The sequence below is a fragment of the Aquarana catesbeiana genome, linkage group LG02 (genome assembly GCF_042186555.1).
Source record: "Aquarana catesbeiana isolate 2022-GZ linkage group LG02, ASM4218655v1, whole genome shotgun sequence".
Taxonomy (NCBI): domain Eukaryota; kingdom Metazoa; phylum Chordata; class Amphibia; order Anura; family Ranidae; genus Aquarana; species Aquarana catesbeiana.
In genome coordinates this window covers 692,022,139-692,046,095 of record NC_133325.1, presented here as the reverse complement: position 1 = coordinate 692,046,095, position 23,957 = coordinate 692,022,139, and the positions used below count along the sequence as shown (strand labels likewise).

Genomic DNA, 23,957 nt, shown 5'->3' with positions numbered 1-23,957 from the left:
GGTCTTCTAGGCCTGTGTCGTATTACTTGTTCAGCAGAAAGCATCGTACTGCTAAGGTATTACCACCAACTCTGGAGCTACGAGATTCCTTATCCCACTCACCTCTTTTATGTTTGTGTTGTCTGATTTCCAGATTGCCCTTGCTGATCGTTCTAATGATACTGATTACTTCTTACACTAGAATAGAGTGGAGGAGATTGACAGTGAGCTTTGTGGACCGAGTACCTCTTGTGACTGAGAACACTTGACATTTGTTTTGTCTGCCAGTGCTAATGCAAGGGAAGTGTCCTTTTTCACATGTATGAATGTCTGGCACTATGGAAAGGACAGGCAGCATCCGTTCTCCCTACCAAGGCTAAGAGTAGAGCATTTCCTTCTGTCAGTTGGCAGATTACTTTCAGGCTCTCCGGAAGATTTGCTTATCCACAAGGAGGAGAAAATCATCTGCCTTAGCTTTCAGGTCCATTGCATTAATGTCTGCCATTTGTTTCACTAATGGTGACATAATTTCATTTCCATAATGATCTATTTACCATGTAGATTAAGGGACTGCAATGCTTATTTCTTATTTCTTATTTGTGCTCAAGAGAAAATTGACACTGCTGGAAAAAAAAAGCAGCTTTAAAGTGCCACTATTGATAATTTGCATAATGTTAACAAACTAGTTTATGCAAAAGAGATTTTAGTAACTGTCATAGCTTCTGGAGATTACCGGCAGAGAAAATAATTTGTGTTTAGATTTTTAGATTCATCTGAGCCAAAGATAATAAATTTTGTTATCAGATGTGTTTTTTTCAGTACAAAAAATTACATACGTACCCCATCCCCATTTCCTCTTCCCTACTGTCCCTGAAACGCCTACAAAAGAACAGTGACAAAGAACAGTGCCGGTTCGCACTAGCGCGATGCGGGGATCAGCGCGATTCCAGTGCCGATTCTTGCATCCTATAGGTCTTGCAGGCAGTTCACCCTGCCCTATGGGAACCGCTGCGGGGGTCAATAGAAAGTTAATGACACCCCCAGATCGGTTTGCATATCACAGTGCGAACTGTCAAATGGTGCAGGAATTGGATCGCATGGGTTTGCACTCTCATGCGATCCAAATCCAGTGCCGACCGAAAAAAAGGGTTCTGCACCAATTTGATGTGAATGCAATGCGAATTCAGCCATACAATTGGTATGGCTGAATTCGCATCGCACAGACATCGCATGTGATCTGCACAGCAATGCGGTGCAAATCACATGCAATGTCTAACATCGCACCACAGCCTAAAGGGTTTTATCCGCACTCCCACATTATTCACATTGTACCATTAAGCATTATGATTCAAGTTAGAGACATACAAGTTCAAGGTGGTTATTTTCTGGCAGCTGACATCCTGTCCAGTAATCACATACTGTACAAGAAAACTAGCACCCAGCACTTTCTTTGCCTGATGCAGCAGTGAGCATAGAACTGCAACAATAGGTTTCGCAGCAAAGTTCCCCAAAAGTCAGATAATTTGATGCCTGGTCAGGTGTGGTTACTTCAGCATTGTTTGATGCATTTTCACAATCACAAAAGAACTTTAAACCAGAACCCACTTCTATCGCAAATAACAAAAGTAAGGGTTTATTCCTCATTTTAGCATAGTGGGCGGAGTTGTACACCTGGGGCTGTCTGTCCATCCAGATACATTATATTTGTGCTGTACATTAAAGAACCCGTTATTCAACACGGTGTACAGCTATTTCATGCTTGTTGGCCATGATCCATGATTTTATGGAATAGGCCTTGAGGAGCAACACATACGGTATATTGTTTTTTTTTTTTTCCTATATGTGTACAGTGGTTACTTATATTTGGTGTAAGTCTACTTTTGTAATAACACCCAGATAGGCATAATAGTCCTTTTTTTTTTTTTTTTTTTTTTTTTTTTCTTTTACAAAATCCTATTGAGGTTTTCAAAAATAACATACAGCACAAGATCTCAGTACAAAATGTAATATATAAAAGAGTAGTGAGAAAACAAATCCATATAATACAATACTATATGGGTCATAAATGGTGAGAGCAGCGCAACACAGCACAGCTACCGATATGATAACGGAGTACCCTTCTTTTAATACCTAGTTTTTTGTAACTGTACAGGGCTGACAAAGTAATGAAAATGCTTAACATGTTAATATCTGGATCGAATAAGTAGTGGGGGCCATCCTCCTCCTTTAAAAAGCTTCAGTCTTTGCTTTTATACAAGTATGATCTGTGTCGTGGGATTTTGCACAGTTCATTAAGAAGATCTGTTTGGGGGATAAAAGGGAAGGAAGTTGCTTTACATTCTGCACACTGGAACTTCTCTTAAAGGCTCAATGATGTTTATATCTAGTCATTGAGGAGGTCATCAAACCTGCATATGCTGATGTTCATGAAACCACCCTTTCTTTTATTTATCTGTGGACAGGTGCCATGATCATTGTGGAAATTGCAGCAAAAGGGTACATGTAAATGGCCCTGTAAATTGGCCTTAGGTTTCTTGTTTTTTGTTTTTTTTTTCCAGTCATTTAGAGCAATCATCCTTTTAGGATGGTGGCCTTATTAGGAATCGACCACTATATGTAAATGTTGGCAACTGACATTAGGCTCAGTTTAGTAAGCTATAAAAAAACATAACAGTGACATTTAGCAATAAGAACTGAACATAATCACACAAATGAAAACAAAGATCACAACATATATGCTATAGCTTAGTGAAATTATATATATATATATATATATATATATATATATATATATATTTTTTTTTTTCTATTTAATGAATTATAGCCGCCTTTGTTAGTATTAATATAGCTCACCTTTGTATCTTTTAAATAATCAATTACCATAGTTGCTTCAAAGTTAAAGTTCTTTTTTATGTTGTCTTTTTGCACTTTAGTGTACCCCTTGTAGCTATCACAAGCTTTTTTTTTTTCCCCCAGAGATCATCTATCATAAGCTGACTTTGGGTTAGTGATTTCTGGGCAGAAGTTTGTTACTTTAATAGGTGAAAATCAGTGATGTCCTAGGTGGTTAAAGAACGGTCCTTGAAAAACACACATACAACTTGGCAAGGTTTGGCACAACTCCCATAGATTACTCATAAACTACAGAGTTAGATAGAAGTATTAGTATTTAGTAATTACAAGCACACCAACTTACCATACTTGAGTGCAGATGTAGAATATGTGAAAAACAATAGCATACACCTACAGCATACACCTGCAGCATGGCCAGAATAGGCTGAGAGCCCAGCTGAAATGGATATGGGCCACAGAACTGAATCATCCAGTGCCTTCTCCAAATCACCCTGTTTTAGATGGAATTATTTTTTAGTATGTTTCACTTTAGCCATTACGTAGTAGAGATACTTTTTATTAGATGTAAGCCTTTATAAAATTGTTTTAAATTTGTAATTAAGAATATATAAGATGTTTTATGTTTGTTACCTTCCAGAGATAACGGTTTCATGTTTGATGTGATTGAATTTAACGGAAGCATTTGTGTTTAGCTGTGCTTCCATAATGGCATTGCCAGTACAGATGCATCTGGGTTCCCTTAAGGAGGAAATCTGTCATCGACATGGAGGATTTTATAATCTCACCTGTTCAGCAGTCTGATCATGATTCTAAATCACGTTCCAACATTGCTGCTGGGCAAAATTGTTGTTCATTGTGTATAATATATGTGTGCATTGATTATTTTCACTGTGTATTTTACTCTCATTTCTCTTGAAGCCCCCTGGCCTGGTCTTATAAAGTCATTTACATGAAAGAATGGTTATATTTCATGTCACGCTTTATAACAATGTGTCTTCATATCTAGGCCAAATATGATGCTCTTAAGAAGCAGATGGAATCCATGGAAGTAGAGGTAATGGAAGCTAGGCTGATCCGAGCTGCTGAACTGAACGGAGAGATAGATGACGATGACTCTGGTATGATTACCTGATTTACAGTTTTAATCCTTGAATGTACTTTATCAAAGGTATTTGTGAATAATAGGGAAAAGCTATTTTCCAAGTGGATTAATTCATAATTCAAGACTTTCTGCTCCCTTCTTTATTGTTCATTGAGGGACATAGGATGTCTTTAACATTTGTGTTGTACTGTCACCTAGATTAGGAAATTGGCTGCTGTAGACCAGCCTAGGTTAACTTTCCTACTACCAGCATGCCTCTTTGCTAGTGTCCTGAGAGGGTGGAGTAAACTAATTTTTCTAACACTTTTTTTCTACAAATTTTTTCTTTAGTCGAGACATTACTGCTGGAAATTTGTCACTTTAATTGCATCTGTTCTTAGTGTGGATCTAGCTGTATCTCGCTTAGCAGATGCTTACTATACCGGTGAAAGATGCACCTGCCTTCAAGGATCCAATCGATAAATGGTTGGAAGCCCTTTCTAGAGCTCTGTTCCCTCTGATGGGTACTGCTTTTCAACCGATTTTGGCGGTGACTTTATCAAGTCATGCCAAAATTCCTTAAGAGATCTTACTACAGTACTGCTATAGTTGACGAATTGCTTATTGAACATGTAGAGCAAATGGCTATAGCATTACATTTCAGTTGTGACAGTTTGTTGGAAGCCTCTCATCTCATTTCTGGCATGTGTCTCATGTCAATACATATGCATAAAACACTTTGGCTAAAGTGCTGGACTGCTGAACCTTTATGCAGGAAGCAAATGATCTCTGGCCTTTGAGGGACAGTCTATTAGTCTCTCCAGGGAATATTGTCAGGGCAAGAGCACTCATCTTCCTTGGCAAAAGATGCAATTGACTGCAAAGTCTTCTCCCTCTCTGGATGTTAAGAAACATCCCTTTAATTTTTCCACTCCCTTAGCCTCAATGTCCCCCACCAAGTTTGGCTAGGTAGGTTGGATCCTTTTTCTGGGCAGAACATCACGTTCCAGCCTTGTGTGGCGTGTACTTTCCAGGCCCGGAAAATTAACAGGCAGATTTCCACAGCCAATAGCGCCAGGACCTATTGAAGTGGTCCCTACACCTGGACATGTTCCAGGTGTATCCCAGGTGGGGGACACCAGATGTGGACCTCCAGGTTCAGCAACAACTTGGACATGTTTGTCTCCAGGTACAGGGATCCTCCAGCTTTAGCAGTGGATGGTTTGGTTTCTCCTCATTTTGTTTGCTATATACTGTGTGTGTGTGTGTGTGTGTGTGTGTGTGTGTATATATATATATATATATATATATATATATATATATATATATATATATATATATATATATATATATATATATATATATATATATTTATTGTACATTAAGATGAACCGTGGGGGGGGGGTTTGCAGGGGCATCAGGCGGCTCCAGAATTTGTGTTGGACAGGCTCAGGTGTATGTGTACATGGGGCCTAAGTGCAATCCAAACAAATGTGAACTTTAAATGTGGTATGCAATAGCAAATACAGTTATATAGTGCAGTCCAGGTAAGTGTAAAGCACAGTGCTGTATGCAGTAGAAAATATTATTCTTCTATGCAGTATAGTATCCAATCATCCACCAAAAATATAAACTGTGCTTTAACCAGATTTTTACAGGTCATCTTTTAACCCCACCATAACCCTTTAGTTTGGATGGACTATCCCAATACAGATGTCCTTTTAAATCATAAAAAGTCTTCAAGTGATTTACCCAAAGGGCCATATTCTTATCCTTCAACCAATCCATTTTCCTCAAGGGAGATTTAACCACCAGCAATCAATGTTGGTGCATAAAATGGAGAAAAAAAAAAGAGATTCTCCATAGTGTAAATTACATCAGTATACTTTTGGTATGATTTGAAGATGTAACAGCTTAGTACACATCAGTACACATGCTTTTCTGTTTTCTGTGAAGCCTAGAGGAGTGATGGCAGAAAAAAGACCAAGTGGTCCATGAAGTTTGCCCTATTTATATATGCCAGGAATGCTGGTAGTGGTTATCCTAGGCTGGCCTACAGTTTTTTGTTTACCAGTATCTATTCCTCCTGAAGGCAGCAATATATCCTGAATGTAAAGACTTCCTCTGTCCCAAAAACCCTATTTTGATTTCCATGGAAGTTTTTTTTTTTATGCTTGTATTTGCGTGGTAAAGTTTATGTACAGGATGTTTGAGGCATATTGTACCCATAACGTGCGGAAGACCAGCACTGCTTATTACATTCTGAGTGCTTTAGGCAGCAGTTTGATTCATCATTTCCAGGTTAAGAGCTTGTTAGCAAATATTAGCATTGAAGTGCTAGCTAGGGAATGTCCAGATCTGGATAAGATGAATAAGACCTCATATCTGATATGACTCTCACTTTTCATTTAAATATTGCATCTACAGTATCTGTAAGATGCATGTTTCCCTTTAGGGTGAGGGCTGTAGGAGAATATAGTCTGTTAGTGCATGTCATTTACATGTTATGACTTTACATACGATTACTGTAGAAAAAATATGGAAAATTTTGCTGCCAAGCTAAATGGACACAAGCAAGAGTGTTTCTTATTCTGACACAGAGTCACTATATTGTAAAGACTGGGTGAGCAGTTACAGGACACTTTTCACACCAGTGAAGGGTGCAGATCCGGTATGTTGCCAGCCTGTCTCAAGTTGATGGGTAACTTACCCAAAAGGGAATTATGTCCTGTGTGTGCAGACAGTTACAGCTTTTTGAAAAATGTGGATCTCTATATTTGCTTTAGAGTTCCCACCATTTGTTAGGAAGTACCCATTAAAGTGAAGACTTGTTCTTACTTGTGCGTCCATCGCTGGTCAAAAACATCAACTGCAAAGGGCTAATGTGGTTCATCCAGCCAGAAGTCTAGTGAGCTGATAACTTCCTGTACTTTCTGCCTCTGCACTGTTATCAGTTAACATCGTTCCTGGCTGTCTCTGTGGACTACAAAACGCCTTCCCCTGTTATTAAGATGAGAGGGAGATGTTATGTAGTCCTAACATACTCCTTGTCCTAGAGTGAGAGCACTGCTCAATACAGTTTTCACCCTTGGACAAGACCTGTGTTAATGACAATGAAAAAAAGAAGTGTGAAAACGAATGCAGCCACCATATCGATAGACTAGTATGCTGCAGTACTATTCATTTTTGTTCCTGGGTTTATGGCTTAAAGTATTCACATGTTGTTGTGCTTTTTCGTGCTTAAGAGCATTTCTCTATGTCTTATATTTGAATGTTACATGTAGGTGGAGAATGGCGCCTAAAATATGAGCGATCTTTGCGTGAAATTGATTTTACAAAGAAACGTATGCAGCAGGAGTTTGAGGACAAGCTGGAAGTGGAACAGCAGAGCAAGAGGCAGCTGGAACGGAGGGTCCGTTGGATTACCATAACACTTTTTACACGTATTTGCTGTCAGAAGGGTTAAGAGAGGAAAAGACATAGAGCAGTTTGGGTAGATTTATCTGTGGAGAAGCAGCTGAATGAAATGTCTAATGTGCTTTAGTTAAAAAAAAAAAAAAAAAAAAAAGGTATACAGGGAAGATATTTGTAAGCAATATTATGGGTACCTGACTTAGAAGTACTGAAGCCAGTAAATCAGCATGGCAGCCAGGCAACTAGCATTTTCAGAAGAAGACCTGGAATGACAGCTCGTCGGTCTCTCTCCATTAGTAGGATTACTTTAATGCTCTAATATGGCCTAATAGTTTTTTGGAAACCTCTGATAATTTGTGGACTGTATGCGTATTTAATGGAGGACATAGCTATAGATAAAGAGGTTGTGATTTCTTTATCTAGGTGTAGCCTTATCATTTTCTGCATTATGCGTAGTATCCATGCTCAGGGGGGCTGCTGGGTGTACTGTGTCTTATCCAACTCACTTTCTTTTGCCTTCAGCTAGCAGATTTGCATGCAGATAATGAAGAGACGCAGAGAACATTGCAACAATTAAAAAAGAAATGTCAGCGTCTAACATCTGAGCTACAAGACACCAAGCTTCATCTAGAGGGTCACCAGGGGCGCAACCATGAGCTTGAGAAGAAACAGCGTAGGTCAGTGATCTAATGAATTTCACATTTATCCACCAGCTACATATAAAGGGAATCTTTTGCTGTTCCTATTTATTTTAGAGATATGAATGTGAATGGTTTTATCCTAATGAGAATAGTATTATCAGTGTGAGTCCACGGTCTAATCACTCTGTATTTATAGTTTAAAACATAGCACAGCGATGTCATTAAATCCTTCCATCACAATGAAAGTCTAAGTGGAGATTTCACCCAAATAGTTTTTTTTAGGTAACTTCATGCGCTTAAAATTAAAGCGGGGGTCCACCTATCTATCTTTTTTTTTTTTTTTGAGTTAATTCACAAACTTTTCTTCTCAGCATCACATACTCACATATTGTGTGTAATATGTCCGCCTGTGTCAGATTTCGTCGGAAAGAATAACTTATATTATTCACTGCAGGCGGTTTCCATCTTCATTGTGGGCATTTGAAGCCCACAAGCATTTATTTCCTGGATGTGGTGAATGCTGTGCTCCCAGCATTCACCGCTTATTCCCGCACATGCTCAGTGGCATCCTGGGAAGCCTGAGACTAGCTCCCAGGAGTCTGGGAGAGGCTAGAAACACGCCTACTCCCACGGGAGGAGAACCAGGAAGTGCAAAGAAGAATAGAAAAATAAAAAGTAATTACGGCGATTTAAATTTTTTTAAACGGCATGTCAGCATCTAGGCAAGGAAGAGAAATACATACAGATATTGTTCAAAATTTGGGTGGAACCCCGCTTTAACATTTGCAAAAAAAGATATTTAGAAACAGCGTTGCTGACTTGGTTTTAGGAAGCATAGGCTTCAGGTATGCCATCCTCATCCGGGTTTTACAGCTTGTGAATCGGAGACCTGGAACAAGCATGCAACCAGTAGAATTTGAATGGTTGTTCTTGCTTAGAATGATCGCCCTGGAGCCTGAACCATCAAAAACAATTCGACAATATCCGTTCCCTTATTTCTGCTCTGAGAGATTCACTTTAGGCTGTTAGCTGATGTGAATTATGCTATTCACTAGAATGAAATTCAAGTTGAGTTGCTTAGCACTTGCGTACTGTCTATGCTTGCTATTTGTTATTGCTATCATTGCTAGCAGTAAGTCCCCGTTCAAACCGGTGCGACTTATCATGCGACTCGATTTGACAGATCAAAGTCACCTGATAAGTCGCACCCTATTTCTGACTATGGAATCGTACAAATCGTTGCGACTCCGACTTTGAAAAGGTCAGTGTGACTCCGACTTGCACTGACTTTGAAAAGGTTCCTGCACTATTTTTGGTGATTTCTTGTGGGACTTGCATTGGCATCTGTGCATGAAGTCACATTGATCGGCGGCTTTGAAATCTTGCTGAAGTAGCGTGATTTTAAAGCCGCATTCGGTGTGATACTAAAGATACTCACGTTTCTTATTTTTAACCAAAAAAAAACAAAACATGTTATGCTTACCAGCTCTGTGCAGTTGCTTTTGTACAAACCAGCCCAGATCCTCCTCTTCTCAGGTCCCTCTTCGGTGTTCCTGGTCCCTTCCTCCTGTTGAGTCCCCCCACAGCAAGCAGCTTGCTATAGGGGCAACCGAGCCACAGCTCTCTGTGTCCATTAAGACACTGAGCTGTAGCCCAGTGCCGCCCCCTTTCTCTCCTCATTGGCTCACTGACTTGGACAGCAGAGGGAGCCAATGGCGCTGCGCTGCTATCTCAGCCAAAGAGGAAGGGAGTGCCAGACAGCCAAGCCCCTTGTGCAACATCGCTGGATTTAGAAGGTCCTCAGGTATGTATCAGGGGGGCTGCTGCACACAGAAGGCTTTTTATCTTAATGTATAGAATGCATTAAGATAAAAAAACCTTCTGCCTACAAAGAATGCACAACATGACAAAGATCCTGTCTAAAAGGACCTTCCATAAACAGAGAGTGGTAGCGGTTCAGGGGAAGGTATCCTTAATGGTAATGAGTAACTTTGCGTGAAAATATTTACCAGTTTTATTGGTAGGAGAAAGCCCATGTAATGGCAGGCCCACAAAAGGACATCTTTATGCATAGTTACTGATGTGCATAACTCCTGACTGGTCTTTAAACATTTCATGTATCCCCAAGGTTTGACTCTGAACTAACACAGGCTCAAGAAGAGGTACAGAGGGAGAAGATTATAAAGGAGAAACTGAGCAGAGAAAAGGATATGCTCACCTCTGAGGTTTTCAGCCTCCGACAACAGCTGGAAGTAAGTGCAACTAATGAAATCATTTGTCACAACAAGTCCAATTCTTCTAAAAAAACAAAAAAAAAAATAGCCCAACCCTGGTAAAATTAAAGACACTGTGGCTTCAATATCCTCCTTTTCTCTTGACACCGGCCCCTGCAGACTCGCTGTATAATCCAGCACCAGTATTCTTCTGGGTGGAATGACACCCAGCGTCATCCAGCGCACTTCCTGTGAGCTTACAAGGTCATGAACACACCTCCTGGGGGTTGTTATTATGCCAGCTTTGGCTGACTATACTTCTCGACAGCACCCACATATTGTTGTGCAAGCGACACACTGTCTGAGAGTAAGGACTAGGGTTTACAGAACTTAAAGAATAAGTTCACCTTTGTAAAAAAAAAAATGTGCATTACATAGTATACATAGTTACATAGTATACATAGTTAGTTAGTCAGGTTGAAAAAAGACACAAGTCCATCCAGTCCAACCATAAAAAAACAAAAAAACAATATACCCAATACTATACCCACAGTTGATCCAGAGGAAGGCAAAAAACCCCAGCAGAGCATGCTCCAATTTGCTACAGCAGGGGAAAAAATTCCCAGAGAGGCAATCGGATTATCCCTGGATCAACTCTACCTATAAATGTCAGTACCCAGTTATATTATGTACATTTAGGAAAGTATCCAGGCCTTTCTTAAAGCAATCTACTGAGCTGGCCAGAACCACCTCTGGAGGGAGTCTATTCCACATTTTCACAGCTCTTACTGTGAAGAAACCTTTCCGTATTTGGAGATGAAATCTTTTTTCCCGAAGTCGTAAAGAGTGCCCCCTTGTCCTCTGTGTTGACCGTAAAGTGAATAACTCAACACCAAGTTCACTATATGGACCCCTTATATATTTAAACATGTTGATCATATCCCCCCTTATTCTCCTCCAGTTCCAAATTCAGTTCCTCTAATCTTTCCTCATAGCTGAGCTCCCCCATGCCTCTTATCAGTTTGGTTGCCCTTCTCTGCACTTTCTCCAGTTCCCCGATATCCTTTTTGAGAACTGGTGCCCAAAACTGAACGGCATATTCCAGATGAGGTCTTACTAATGATTTGAACAGGGGCAAAATGATATCTCTCTCTCTGGAGTCCATACCTCTCTTAATACAAGAAAGAACTTTGCTCGCTTTGGAAACCGCAGCTTGGCATTGCATGCTATTATTGAGCTTATGATCTACCAAAACCCCCAGATCCTTCTCCACTACGGATTCCCCCAGTTGTACTCCCCCTAGAATGTATGATGCATGCATATTCTTAGCCCCCAAGTGCATAACTTTACATTTCTCAACATTAAACCTCATCTGCATTGATTATTTTATTTTTTAATAGGATTCTGTAAAGCACTGCACCTTCAATCAGCAGATGGCGGGTGCAATCTCATGCTACTGCAGACTTTCAGTGTAGCCTATACCTCGCACTGGTATCCTAACAGTAGTTGTAATTCCCCCATTTACAGAACTCTGTGAATGAATGACACGCTGGATGGGCATGTTTGTTTTAAATTGTGATAGCGGATGTGGGGAGAGGATCCCTGGCCTGTTGTCACAACGGGGACTCGGGGGGGTCCCCGTTGTGACAACAGGCCAGGGATCTTCTCCCCACATCCGCTATCACAATTTAAAACAAACAAACACAATTTAACACCTACAAAAGAAACCCTGTCACTAACTTAAAACATGTGGGTGGAAACACAGAAAAAGCAAGTTTTTTAAATGCTTTCTTGAGCATTTTTCCTTTCGATTAAACTTTTTTTTATATACTTGCATGTGCCTTTGAAGCAGATTTGACTTCTTCAAAAAGAAAAAGTCAATTTCCTAGCACAGCTTCCATCCTTCCTGCACGTTCTAGCTCTCTCCTTTTCTGGGATTGTCTAATTACAGTCTGTGTTGGCCTATCTGTTCCACCCCTCCCCTTTTTTTTTGTACCTAATCTTTTATGTAGCAGCTGGGGGAAGAGTGACCGCTCTGAGTCTGCGAGGGCTAATAACGTCACTTACAAGAGGGTGGCGCCCAGCAGCAGTCTCAGGACTTTTGGATATCTACACAAGGGGAGGCTTTTACAATTAAATAACATGCCAAAATGTTTTATAATTCTATGTAAAAATTGTTGTTGAAATGAATGGTTTGCATCAGGGTTTCTTTAGGAAAACTCCACTTTTCATTAACTTTTTTTAAGGAACCGATCTAACTTTATGCGATACTCGAGCAATATTTGTCATGTTACTAAAGTTCCATTTTCTATTCAGCCTGCAAACAAATTTACGAAGGTTAAAAGATGTTTTTATTTGCATGCTTTTTTTGGCTTAGTGATACAAAGCACTGAAGCCAAATGGTAACTGGTGATAGCCAGGCAATTTCCAAATGAAAGCGAGCAATGTGAGTCTCTTTGCTTCTCGTATAACAGTTTTATTTAATTATGTGTCTACAGAAGCATAAAAGCAATAAAAGTAAATTTAAAAAAAAAAAAATCTGTGGTGCTCTATATATATATATATATATATATATATATATATATATATATATATATATATATATATATATATATATATACAGTGTCTCACAAAAGTGAGTACACCCCTCACATTTTTTCATGTGACAACACTGAATAAATGACACTTTGCTACAATGTAAATTAGTGAGTGTACAGCTTGTATTACAGTGTAAATTTGCTGTCCCCTCAGAATAACACAACACACAGCTATTAATGTCTAAACCGCTAGCAACAAAAGTGAGTACACCCCTAAGTGAAAATCTCCAAATTGGGCCCAATGTCTCAATATTTTGTGTGGCCACCATTATTTTCCAGCACTGCCCTAACCCTCTTGGGCATGGAGTTTACTAGAGCTTCACAGGTTGCCACTGGAGTCCTCTTCCACGTCTCCATGACAACATCACGGAGTTGGTGGTTAGAGACCCCACCTTCTGTTTGAGGATGCCCCACAGATGCTCAATAAGGTTTAGGTCTGAAGACATGCTTGGCCAGTCCATCACCTTTACCCTCAGTTTCTTTAGCAAGGCAGTGGTCGTCTTGGAGGTGTATTTGGGATCGTTTTCATGGTCGAATACTGCCCTGCGGCCCAGTCTCTGAAGGGAGGGGGGATCGTGCTCTGCTTCAGTATGTCACAGTTCATGTTGGCATTCATGGTTCCCTCAACGAACTGTAGCTCCCCAGTGCCGGCAGCACGCATGTAGCCCCAGACCATGACACTCCCACCACCATGCTTGACTGTAGGCAAGACACACTTGTCTTTGTACTCCTCACCTAGTGGTTCCAGTAATCTATTTCCTTAGTCTGCTTGTCTTTAGCAAACTGTTTGCAGGCTTCTTGTGCATCATCTTTAGAAGAGACTTCCTTCTGGGACAACAGCCATGCAGACCAATTTGATGCAGTGTGCGGCGTATTGTCTGAGCACTGACAGGCTGACCCCCCACCCTTTCAACCTCTGCAGCAATGCTGGTAGCACTCATACGTCTATTTCCCAAAGACAACCTCTGGATATGATGCTGAGCATGTGCACTCAACTTCTTTGGTCGACCATGGCAGGGCCTGTTCTGAGTGGATAAATATGGCAAAAAAAGAACTTTGCTATTAAATGAAATGCTAAAGCTGCAACTCAAAGTGACATACAACACAAACGAAAAAATGGAAAAAAAAAATTGTGATATAAACACCAAAATGATGTAAAACATTGTGATATAGAAACCAAAAATAATTCAAACCAATAAATGCTACAAAGTAAATAGAACGTATATGTATGTGCATCACACCAAAATACTCATAATGTGAATAAACCTTCCGAACCCAAAGTCTATGATACTAGATGCTCAAAGTAAATTCACACTTGAGATCCTGTAACACTAAAGAGTCACATGACACCGGGGAGTGATAAAAGCTAATTGGGCCCAATTTTGACATTTTTTGTGAGATACTGTATATGAGATACTGTATATAGTCTTGTTTTTGAACATGCGCTCTTTAAAAATAAAATCATATACCACTAAAGAACCAATCATGTTAATTTGTGCAAATTGGCACCTTTAGCTTGCAGACCTCCTCCTATTAGGGTTTTTGCAGCAGTCCAGAAATTAGCGACCATTTGTTACTTTAAAAGGCTCTGTTTCATTTATAAACACTTGCACTGCATGGCGTGCTTATCTCAGCGGGATAACATTTTATTCTCTTCTCCGCCAGCTTAAACTTCTTTAAAATCAATAAGCCAGTGCTTTTTTGTAATTTTGCCTTTTTTCCTACCTACGCTGATATTTGTTTCATCTGAAATAGCCACTTTTTTCAATAGTGGTCCTGTCAGTTAGTGCTTTTACATATCTGCATTAAAGTTCAGTATATTTCAACATTGTTTTTTTGCACAACTTGCTGTAGTAAAGCAAAATGTTAAATGTTTGAGCCTTAAAGTATCTAATACATATACATTTCTTCATCAGGAGAAAGACTCTGAGATCACTGTCTTGACACACAAGGTTGATCAGTTGGAGGTTGAACTTCAGGACCTCTCATCACAGGAGTCCAAGGATGAAGCTTCTCTAGCAAAGGTCAAGAAACAACTGCGAGACTTAGAGGCCAAAGTTAAAGACCAAGAGGAAGAACTTGATGAACAGGCTGGATCCATACAAATGCTGGAGCAGGTATAGAAGTTTTGTATTTTATAGTAAGAAGGGATGCTTCAGTGATACAAACACGGGAGTATGTTTAAAAATTTGTGAACGTAACATTTAACATTTACCAAACAGGTAAATCTTCCTGGTGCATGTTTTTTTTTTTTTAATTACAGCGATTGATTCATCTGCAGTGAATATTTAGTGAATGTTACATTCACGTCTTAATAAATGTGCCCGTAAAGTCCTTCCTTCAAAAATGTATTTCAGTTTGTGGGCCACGGCAAATTTAAATATCCACTCGGCTTATATCTTTTGTTTAGTGAAAGGATTTTTGGTTCCTTTTAGCTCGTGTCACCTTTAACCTGTTTAGGTATGCTTTCCTATTATTAAGCTAGGTAATATTGCCAATTTTCTAGTGCAGCGATTCTCATCCAGGGTTCCTCCATAGGTTGTTAGCGGTTCCCTGAGCTGTGGCTGATCGACTTCCCATCTTATGGTGCCTTCATTATTCCAGGTCCAACTGCACTTGGCAGAACCAGTGGTATGACACCAGTGAACATTTAGTTGCCTGTGGCATTCACCACTGTAAGAATTTAGTTCTTCCTATTGACTGCTAATGTAAATGGCATTCCTCTTACTGACCCTGACCCTAATGAGTTAATTTTTGCAGGGGTTCCCCAAGACTTGAAAATTATATCAAGGGTTCCCCTGGGGGTAAAAAGGTTAAGAAAGGCTGATCTAGTGGTTACTACCATCGCTTTTACCTTTCTGACAGCATTTCTATATGAATTGAGATATATGCAGGCACATTTATCTTCGCACTGACTACAGATGCAGGCACATTTATCTTTTCACTGCCTATACATCTGTGCTACAGAGTTGCTAATGTGAGCTGACTTTTCAACCAAATAGAAGCTAACATTCCAAAATCCGTTCACATACAATATAAAGGCAAAAAAATTGTGGACTGCTGACCATCACTTCTATGTGAGCTTGTTGGACAATCCATTACAAAACCACGGGCATTCATTTGGATCGCTCATTCCCCTTTGTGTCTGGGAAGGTTTTCAACTTAATTTTGGAATGGGTCTGCAGGAATTTGTATCCATACAGCCAAAATAGCATTTGTGAGGGCAGATACGGATGTTGGATGGAAAGACATGGCTCACAGTTAGAATTCCAGTTCACACTTGGTGTTCAGCGGGGTTGAGGTCCAGGCTTTGTACAGACCACTCGAGTTCCTCCACATAATACTTGTCAAACCATGTCTGTTTGGAGCTGGCTTTGTTTACAGGGGCACACTATCCTGGAACACAAATGGGCCTTACCAAACTGTTGCCACATAGGCACACAATAGTCTAAAATATCTTTGTATGCTTTAACTTTAACAGCAGCCTTCACCGAAAACACCTGAACTGAATAATTTGGAGGCTTGTGGGTTTTCATGTTCTAGACCAGTTTGGGAGGATAACTAATCTAAATCAAGTGGCTTTGTGGACAAATTTCCACTTCATGCCCTAGTTTCATGCATGAGCTCAGTCTGGCTTAGGGTATAGCCTATACTCCCTCGTTTATCATGAATTTCTAAGCCTCTGGAAAAACATTTCTGTGTTAATGCTAACGGTGTTGAACTGAAGCTTGCACTTACTTTGTTTTCAATGTGTATTTACATTACAGAAGTAATGATGTATGCCTGGCACATTAGAGAGTAGTATACTGCCATTCCCAGGAAATCAACTTTTACTTTTGTGGCACTTTTTCTTATAAAATAGTCATTTTGTGTAAACAGACCGTCTGGATCATTGTGCTTGATGCTTTGAAGAAAATTACAGCTTACTGGGATAGATGAGGGATTCGAATAAGTATTTAAATAGAGATATTGGGAAGGATTTTACTACAGCAAGCAAAGTGCTGAATACCAATTAAATGCAGTATTAGTCACAGAATAAAATCATTCCTGGAAGGGAAAGAAACACATGGTGTTAAATGTGCATTTCTCAGCATGTCACTCAGTCTCATTGCTTTAATTATAAGATTACGGACATTTTCATTATGGACCGAGATCAGTTTTTGTTGATTAAACTATTTAAAATATTTCTTTTTCTCTTAATTCACTGTTAGGCAGGCACTAGCAGGGCTGGATCATCCTACTACTTTGTCTGTCCCCAGTAGGAAGATCTCAGCAGTATGTGCTCCTGCTCCAGTTACAGAATCCATTGGAGAAAAGTGACATTATCAATTTGAATTGTAATTACTGCAGTAGTTGGGTGGACCTGGGAATTCAGATAGATGATATCTTGCTGTAAGTGTACCCAGAGTATATAAGCAGTGACTCACCTAGCCAGAAACCACATAAAACTGTAAAACAGGTTTTGATGCAGTTGGCCCATAAATGCGGATTTGAGACCATAAAGACCGCATAATTTGTCTTTTGGGTTCACAGACTGTCATATTTGCAATTGGTTGTATTGGCAATGTAGTAGCAGATTTGGGCCATGTATGACCTACTGTAGGTTTTTTTCCATCATTTCATCAAGAACTTGTGATTCTCACATGTGCTTCTCATCCTTGGCAAGGGTGTCTCTGCATTGTCACAAGTGGTGCTCTAATCACCTCTTTTGTCCTTTAACCACTTCAATACCACGCACTTAGACACCTTCCCACCCAGGCCAATTTTCAGCTTTCAGCGCTGTCGTAATTTGAATGACAATTGCGCGGTCATGCTACACTGTACCCAAACAAATTTTTTATCATTTTGTTCCCACAAATAGAGCTTTCTTTTGGTGGTATTTTATCACCTCTGCGGTTTTTATTTTTTTTGCGCAACAAATAAAAAAAGACAAGTTTTTCTTTGTTTCTGTTAAAATTTTTTGTAAATAAGTACGTTTTCTCCTGCAATGACGGGCACTGATATGGCTGCACTGACGGGCACTGATACGGCGGCACTGATGGGCACCGATGAGGTGGCACCGATGAAGTGGCACTGATGGGCACTGATGGGCACTGATGATGGGCACTGATAGGCGGCACTGGTATGCGGCACCGATGGGCACTCATAGGTGGCATTGATTGGTACTTAAGGGTGGCACTGATGTGCACTGATAGATGGGCACTGACAGGTGGGCACTGATGGGCACTGACAGGTGGCACCGATGGGCAATGACAGGTGGCATCGATGGGCAATGACAGGTGGCACTAATAAAACATATTGGGGGCATTGCTGGGCAGATCTGTAACATAATGGTGCCAATCAGTGCCCATTTGTGGGCACAGATTGGGCACATTGGGCACATGTGGATGGCCATGGGGTACATACCTGGCCATGCACATGTTGCCCCTTCCCTGGTGGTCCTAGTGGTGATCCCTGGTGGTCCAGTGTGGTGATCTGAGGGGGGCTGTACTGATGAACAATCGGCGCAGACCCCCCCTGTCAGGAGAACCGCCGATCGTCTCTCCTCTACTCGCGTCTGTCAGACGCGAGTGAGGAAAAGCCGATCAACGGCTCTTCCCATTGACAGCGTGATCAGCCATGATTGGACACGGCTGATCACGTGGTAAAGAGCCTCCGCTGAAGGCTCTTTACCAAGATCGGTGGAGCGGTGTGTCAGGCTGACACACCGCTCCACCGATCGCCGCGATGCCCGCCCCCGGGGGCATGTTATCCTGCTGGACGTCATATGACGCCCAGTCAGGATAATGGAACCACTTCCCGGATCTCAATCCGCTATAGGGCAGGCGGGAAGTGGTTAAAAGGCAACCTCAGCCAAATGGCTAAATACACAGTTTGAATACCCATTAAGATACAGTATTACCTGCAAATTACGTTTTCACATAATGCTTATACTGTTATTATCCTTTACCCTTGGTGGGTTATATGGATGCATGACATATGAGCAATAACTTACTTCAGAGCCTTCTAGTCTTCTAACTCTGGATAGTGCCCCTCTTCCTGCCTGTTTTAGACCATTATGGAACATTCACCACTGGTGACATTTACCTTACGCATGCCATTTTAAAGTGTAACTAAAGTCTATAGGTAAAAAAAGAACAGGCCCCTTTGTGGGACAATAAGCAATATAAGTAATGGGGCGTACACATGGTCGGACTTTTCGGCTACAAAAGTCCGACGGACCAAATCCGGCGGACAATCCAATCGTGTGTGGGCTTCCCCGGACTTTCAGCTGACTTTTCCAGTCACAAATCTGATGGACTTTAGATTTGGAACAATCTTTACGTCGTAACTCTGCCGGACCCAGAAATCCGCTCGTCTGTATGCTAGTCCGACGAACAAAAACCCACACTAGGGCAGCTATTGGCTAACTTCCTTATTTTAGTCCAGTGTACGTCATCACGTATGAATCAGTCGGACTTTTGTGTGATCGTATGTAGGCAAGTCCGTTCGTTAGAAAGTCCGCCAAAAGTCAGTCGAAAGTCAGTCGAAAGTTTGTCGGACGGGCTGTCGGACTTTTGCAGCCGAAAAGTCCGACCGTGTGTACGCCCCATTAGTCTTACATTGTGAGGATAATGAGTAAAAAATGGGATCACCTTTACTTGTGTCACAAGGTGCCTTGGCAGCTTTATGCCTTCCATATGCATCTTGGGAAGTTGATGTAACCGATTCTTCTAATCTGCATCCCACCTTAGCGTCACTGGAAACAGGGATTTAGAAAAAAAATGCATCCCCAATATCTGATACTGACACTGTTAAATTCATGCATAGTCCAGCAAAAAGCTTGAAAACAGCTTGAACAGCTGTTCCAGATGTTACACAAAGGGGGAAAATGCAAGTCCAAGGAATGTCTAATTTCATATAACATATGTGACACATGTATAAAATGTCGAGTAAGTATGAATATTGAAATATGGTTCCAGTGTATTGGGAAGGTGGGTTGCACTGCAGTAGTAAAGGTAGTGCGTTCTATTTGGCATAGCAATGATATAAATCGCTTTGATGGAAAACAGGCAGCTTAACTTTAAGTCCATTTTAAGTGCAGCCAGTTACCTCCCCCTCCTGGTAATCGGCTTGCAAAACCAGCACTCTCACTTGTGGCAGCTCGGTAAAAAATACAGTTATGCTGTAATTATCTAAACTTTAAACTGTAACTTTTGAAAGCTGCATAAAAGAAACTGAAAAATGCTTTCTAGATTTGCCTAGAGTTGTTCTTAAGGTTATTTAATAACCTGCAGGCTTACATTAAAATATAGACTTTTAATGGGTACAGTGGAACCACAAATAATTCCTAAGGTACGAGGAGAAGCTTTAATCTTAGTGAATAAATCCTTCTTGCTGGCTGTAGCGCAGGTGTAGGAGGAGGGAGGAGAAAATTGCACAATCTGCTCAGTAAGAGTCTCTGTTTCCTGGCTGCTGTAACAGTCGTTGTAGAATAAAAATAAAAAAAATCCCCACTTTCGGTGAGAATTCATGCCCTTGTTCATTGGATGGGCTACCGCCTCCCATTGCTGTTCTTTGGCCATTTCCTATATATCTTCCTCTTGGTAGCTGTAAAAGTTAAAGAAGTGCCATTAGCTGTCCGCACATCAAGGAGCAATTGCCGAGTCAGCGACTGGGCCAGAGAGATGAATGGTCATCAAGAGACTTGCTTGGCCTCCGTTCCTATACCCTCAGCACTTAGTGCTCTCTGCTCACTCCTTAAATCATCTCTTATAGGAAATGTGGCTTGGGACCTGTGAGACGAAATTTTGCACCACTCAGGACCTCTCACTCTATCTCAGTGTACGCTGGGGTATTCCTTGTAGATATAGTCTCTTCCTTTTAATGGATCCTTCCATGCTTACAGAGTAATTATATAAATATCTCTCTCTTGGTGGACAATTGATGATAAGCTGTGCATGTAATGCTGGTGCAGGGATTCGAACCACAGACTGCAGGCCTGCTGAGTTGCTTTGGATTTGTGTGGACCCTTTCAGGCCTGTTCTGTTAAGTTGTGCAGAGGATTGGTGTCTTGCAGTGTGACCCCAAAAAGAGTGTCTCTGTTATGTTCAGATGACATGTACTCTTTAACCAACTTACACAAACATTTTTTCCTTTTTTTTTTTAATAGAAAAGACCTATTCTGGCTCTATTGAGTCATCTCTAGTGTAATTCTGCTGAGCTGGGGTTGCTGTGTTAATGCTGGACTGCTAAACTGCAGTGATGAAGAGTGACATCAACCAGCCTGGCTATGCTGTTATGCAGGCATGTCTGCATCACAAGTAGTTCAGGAACATCTATCCTACACTTGTAAGGCAGTGTTTCTCTACCTTCAGTCAATGCACCCTTCAAAATGCTGCACAATCTTGGAGCACCCCCTTCTAAAATGTAAAAAAATGCAACTAATAGTTTTGCATGTCCCAGTAGGATCCGCACACATAAGACACCCAACTTTAGAGGGTGTGATTTATTCTTTCAAAGCAAATAGACTTTTGAACACTGCTACTGACTAGTATTCCTGCATTTATTCTTCCTCCTTTTTTCTCTCCCCATGTAGCTAACCAGAAATAGGCTGTATGCACACTTGAGCTAAATGTCTTTGGTAGTTTTTACAGATTTGTTTGCTTTTTGAGTGTTTGTACGGACTTTTTTTGAGCATTTTTTGCAGGGGTTTTTGATCAAGGTTTTTTTTTTTTTTGTGTTTTTCTAATTATTTTTAGCCAATGTAAAGCTTGTTACTAGGAGAAACAAAAGTGTGGCACCTGTTTTTCCGGCATTCCCATTGAAGCCTATTGGGGCCAAAAACTCTTGAAACCTGTAGCCCAAAATATGCTCATGTACGTTTTTAAAGCTTCAAGCTGCACTATCATCAGATATGAACAAGCGCAGTTTAAAAGCATGATGTTGAGCATTTTGGAGCATCGGTGTTACAGATCATTTATCAGGGAAGTTCATTCACATGTATTTATTTGTTTTCAGCTATTTGCCTGGAGAAATGTACACGTTTTTCTAGACATAATTTTACATGTTGGGCAGATTTTATTTTATGTAGGATCTGCATTTGACTTGTGTTTACTTGTGGGGTCCTTTTATGTCTATCATTGCAAATGTCAGCGGCACCAACATGATACTGGGTCAGACGTAGAATAGGGTTCTGGCTGCATATTGATAATGTTTGAAACTAATCAGAATATATAGGCATATTTGGCATGAATTAAATGATTTGCTGTTTATTTCTAGTCCAAACTGCGTTTGGAGATGGAGATGGAACGGCTTCGGCAGTCACACTCTAAGGAATTGGAGAACAAAGATGATGAAGTGGAAGAGATTCGACAGTCTTGTCAGAAAAAGGTAATCTTGCTAGTCATTTTATTTATAGTGACATATTTCATCATTATAGGTTAATGTTAATTGCATCTCTCACAGATAAAGTCACTGACAGTATATTGTGGGTCATGGTTGAAAATGGGCCTTCTACTTCAGGTCATACAAGCTGAAGCAGAACTCCAATCAAGCAAATAATTGAGTTTTAGGTGGAAGTTGACATAATGGCACATTACCTGCTAATACTATACACACACTGTGTTAATATCCAATCTTGTTCATGTTTTATTTGTAGTGTTTTTATTTTAAATCTCTAACATCTAGAACTGCATAATTAAATGCTGGCAGAAGACTTATTAAGATGGCTATAAAATGCATTAATTGTTCACACAAGGTGCAATTTGTCTACAGATCCTATTGCAAGCAATGTGGATGGGCTTTTCTTAACCCCATCTGCTGTTCATAATTCTTAGTTTCCATAGTGGTCTATTAATTAGGATCAAAGTATGATATCTACTGTTGTGTCATTAGACTTTTCCCCCTGACATTGCCTCAATTTCTTTCTTTTAATAGCTGAAACAGATGGAAGTTCAATTAGAGGAGGAATATGAGGACAAACAGAAGGTGCTAAGAGAGAAGAGAGATCTGGAGAGCAGATTAAATTCCGTTAGTGAACAGGTATGGTGAAGAAGATGCAATAGAGCTGACAGTGCAGGTTTTACCATTAAGTAATCTTAGGCAAGAGCCTGGCTTTTTGTATCCTAATTCATACCGTTTCCTGACCTCAGGTCAGCCATCGTGACTTTGAGACCGAGAAACGTCTGAGAAAAGATCTGAAGAGAACCAAAGCTCTGCTTGCTGATGCGCAGATTATGCTGGACCACTTAAAGAACAATGCCCCCAGTAAGCGTGAGATTGCCCAGTTAAGGAGCCAGGTATGTGCTTCCACAAAATATTGATGTGTCAGGCTGAAATTTTGTCCACAAGTCTATCTAATCTCTGTGTTTGCAAGAAGTCTTTTCATTTATAAATGAAAGATTCAAACTTTAACGTGATGTCTAGAGTTTTGTTATGTTTTTTTTTTCTTAAAGCTCTGTTCACTTTTGCCTTAATAAGTGTGCTGGGCTCTTACACTAATGATTCTTGACAAATCTGTTTGGATGTATTTTTATTGTAAACTGAGATTTCTAGGTGCCCAGGAAGATCCTAGGATGCATCTGACATTGCTCCATTAATCATTTATTATTTTTTAAATAAGGAATAGATCTCTATTTTGGGATTCAAAAGGCAGTGCGATTCTAAAAAAAGATATGCAAATACTTCTTTCTTTAACAAAGCAGCAGCATCACTGTCTGTAAGGAAAATGTAAGAACAGAAACAAGTCTCATATATTCTGGTAGTGTGCATTTACCACATGGTGTCATAGTATAGATTGATTAATGTTTTGTGCTGTCTTGAAGTACATTCATGTAAACCAAGGACAAGAGTTGAATGCCGCTTGTTCTATTCTTTACGTGAGTGCAAGTCTTTGATTTATGTTTTATGTCTACAATGAGCCCAACATTTGACTGCAATTGCACACTGACAGAGGAGATTTACTTCCCCAACCTTAACCTTAACCTTTATACCACTATAAGAGATCCTGTCACCCCCCCCCCCAAAGCACCTCCCATGTTGAGGTCACGTGGCCGGGTATGGTTCAGGATTTGGGGTGTGCTCGCGGTTTGTTCGTTTGTTTTTTTTAATTAATTCAGGCGTGTGGTTCCCCTTAAAATCCGCACCAAGGCCTGGTATGGATTTGGGAGGGACCCACATGCTGTTTTTTTTTTGTTTT

General features: G+C 40.3%; 1 protein-coding gene across 17 annotated transcripts in view; it reads left to right on the top strand.

The window, feature by feature from the left end:
- The window catches only part of MYO18A (myosin XVIIIA), a 498,725-nt gene that overhangs the window by 383,015 nt on the left and 91,753 nt on the right, over window positions 1–23,957 (top strand). For all 17 annotated transcript variants that reach the window (XM_073616822.1, XM_073616821.1, XM_073616820.1 and 14 more), the window contains 8 exons: window positions 3,839–3,950; window positions 7,198–7,325; window positions 7,850–8,004; window positions 10,097–10,220; window positions 14,695–14,895; window positions 22,040–22,150; window positions 22,697–22,801; window positions 22,912–23,058. In XM_073616822.1, coding sequence (XP_073472923.1) covers window positions 3,839–3,950; window positions 7,198–7,325; window positions 7,850–8,004; window positions 10,097–10,220; window positions 14,695–14,895; window positions 22,040–22,150; window positions 22,697–22,801; window positions 22,912–23,058 — 1,083 coding nt within the window. The remainder of the gene's footprint in view (window positions 1–3,838; window positions 3,951–7,197; window positions 7,326–7,849; window positions 8,005–10,096; window positions 10,221–14,694; window positions 14,896–22,039; window positions 22,151–22,696; window positions 22,802–22,911; window positions 23,059–23,957) is intronic.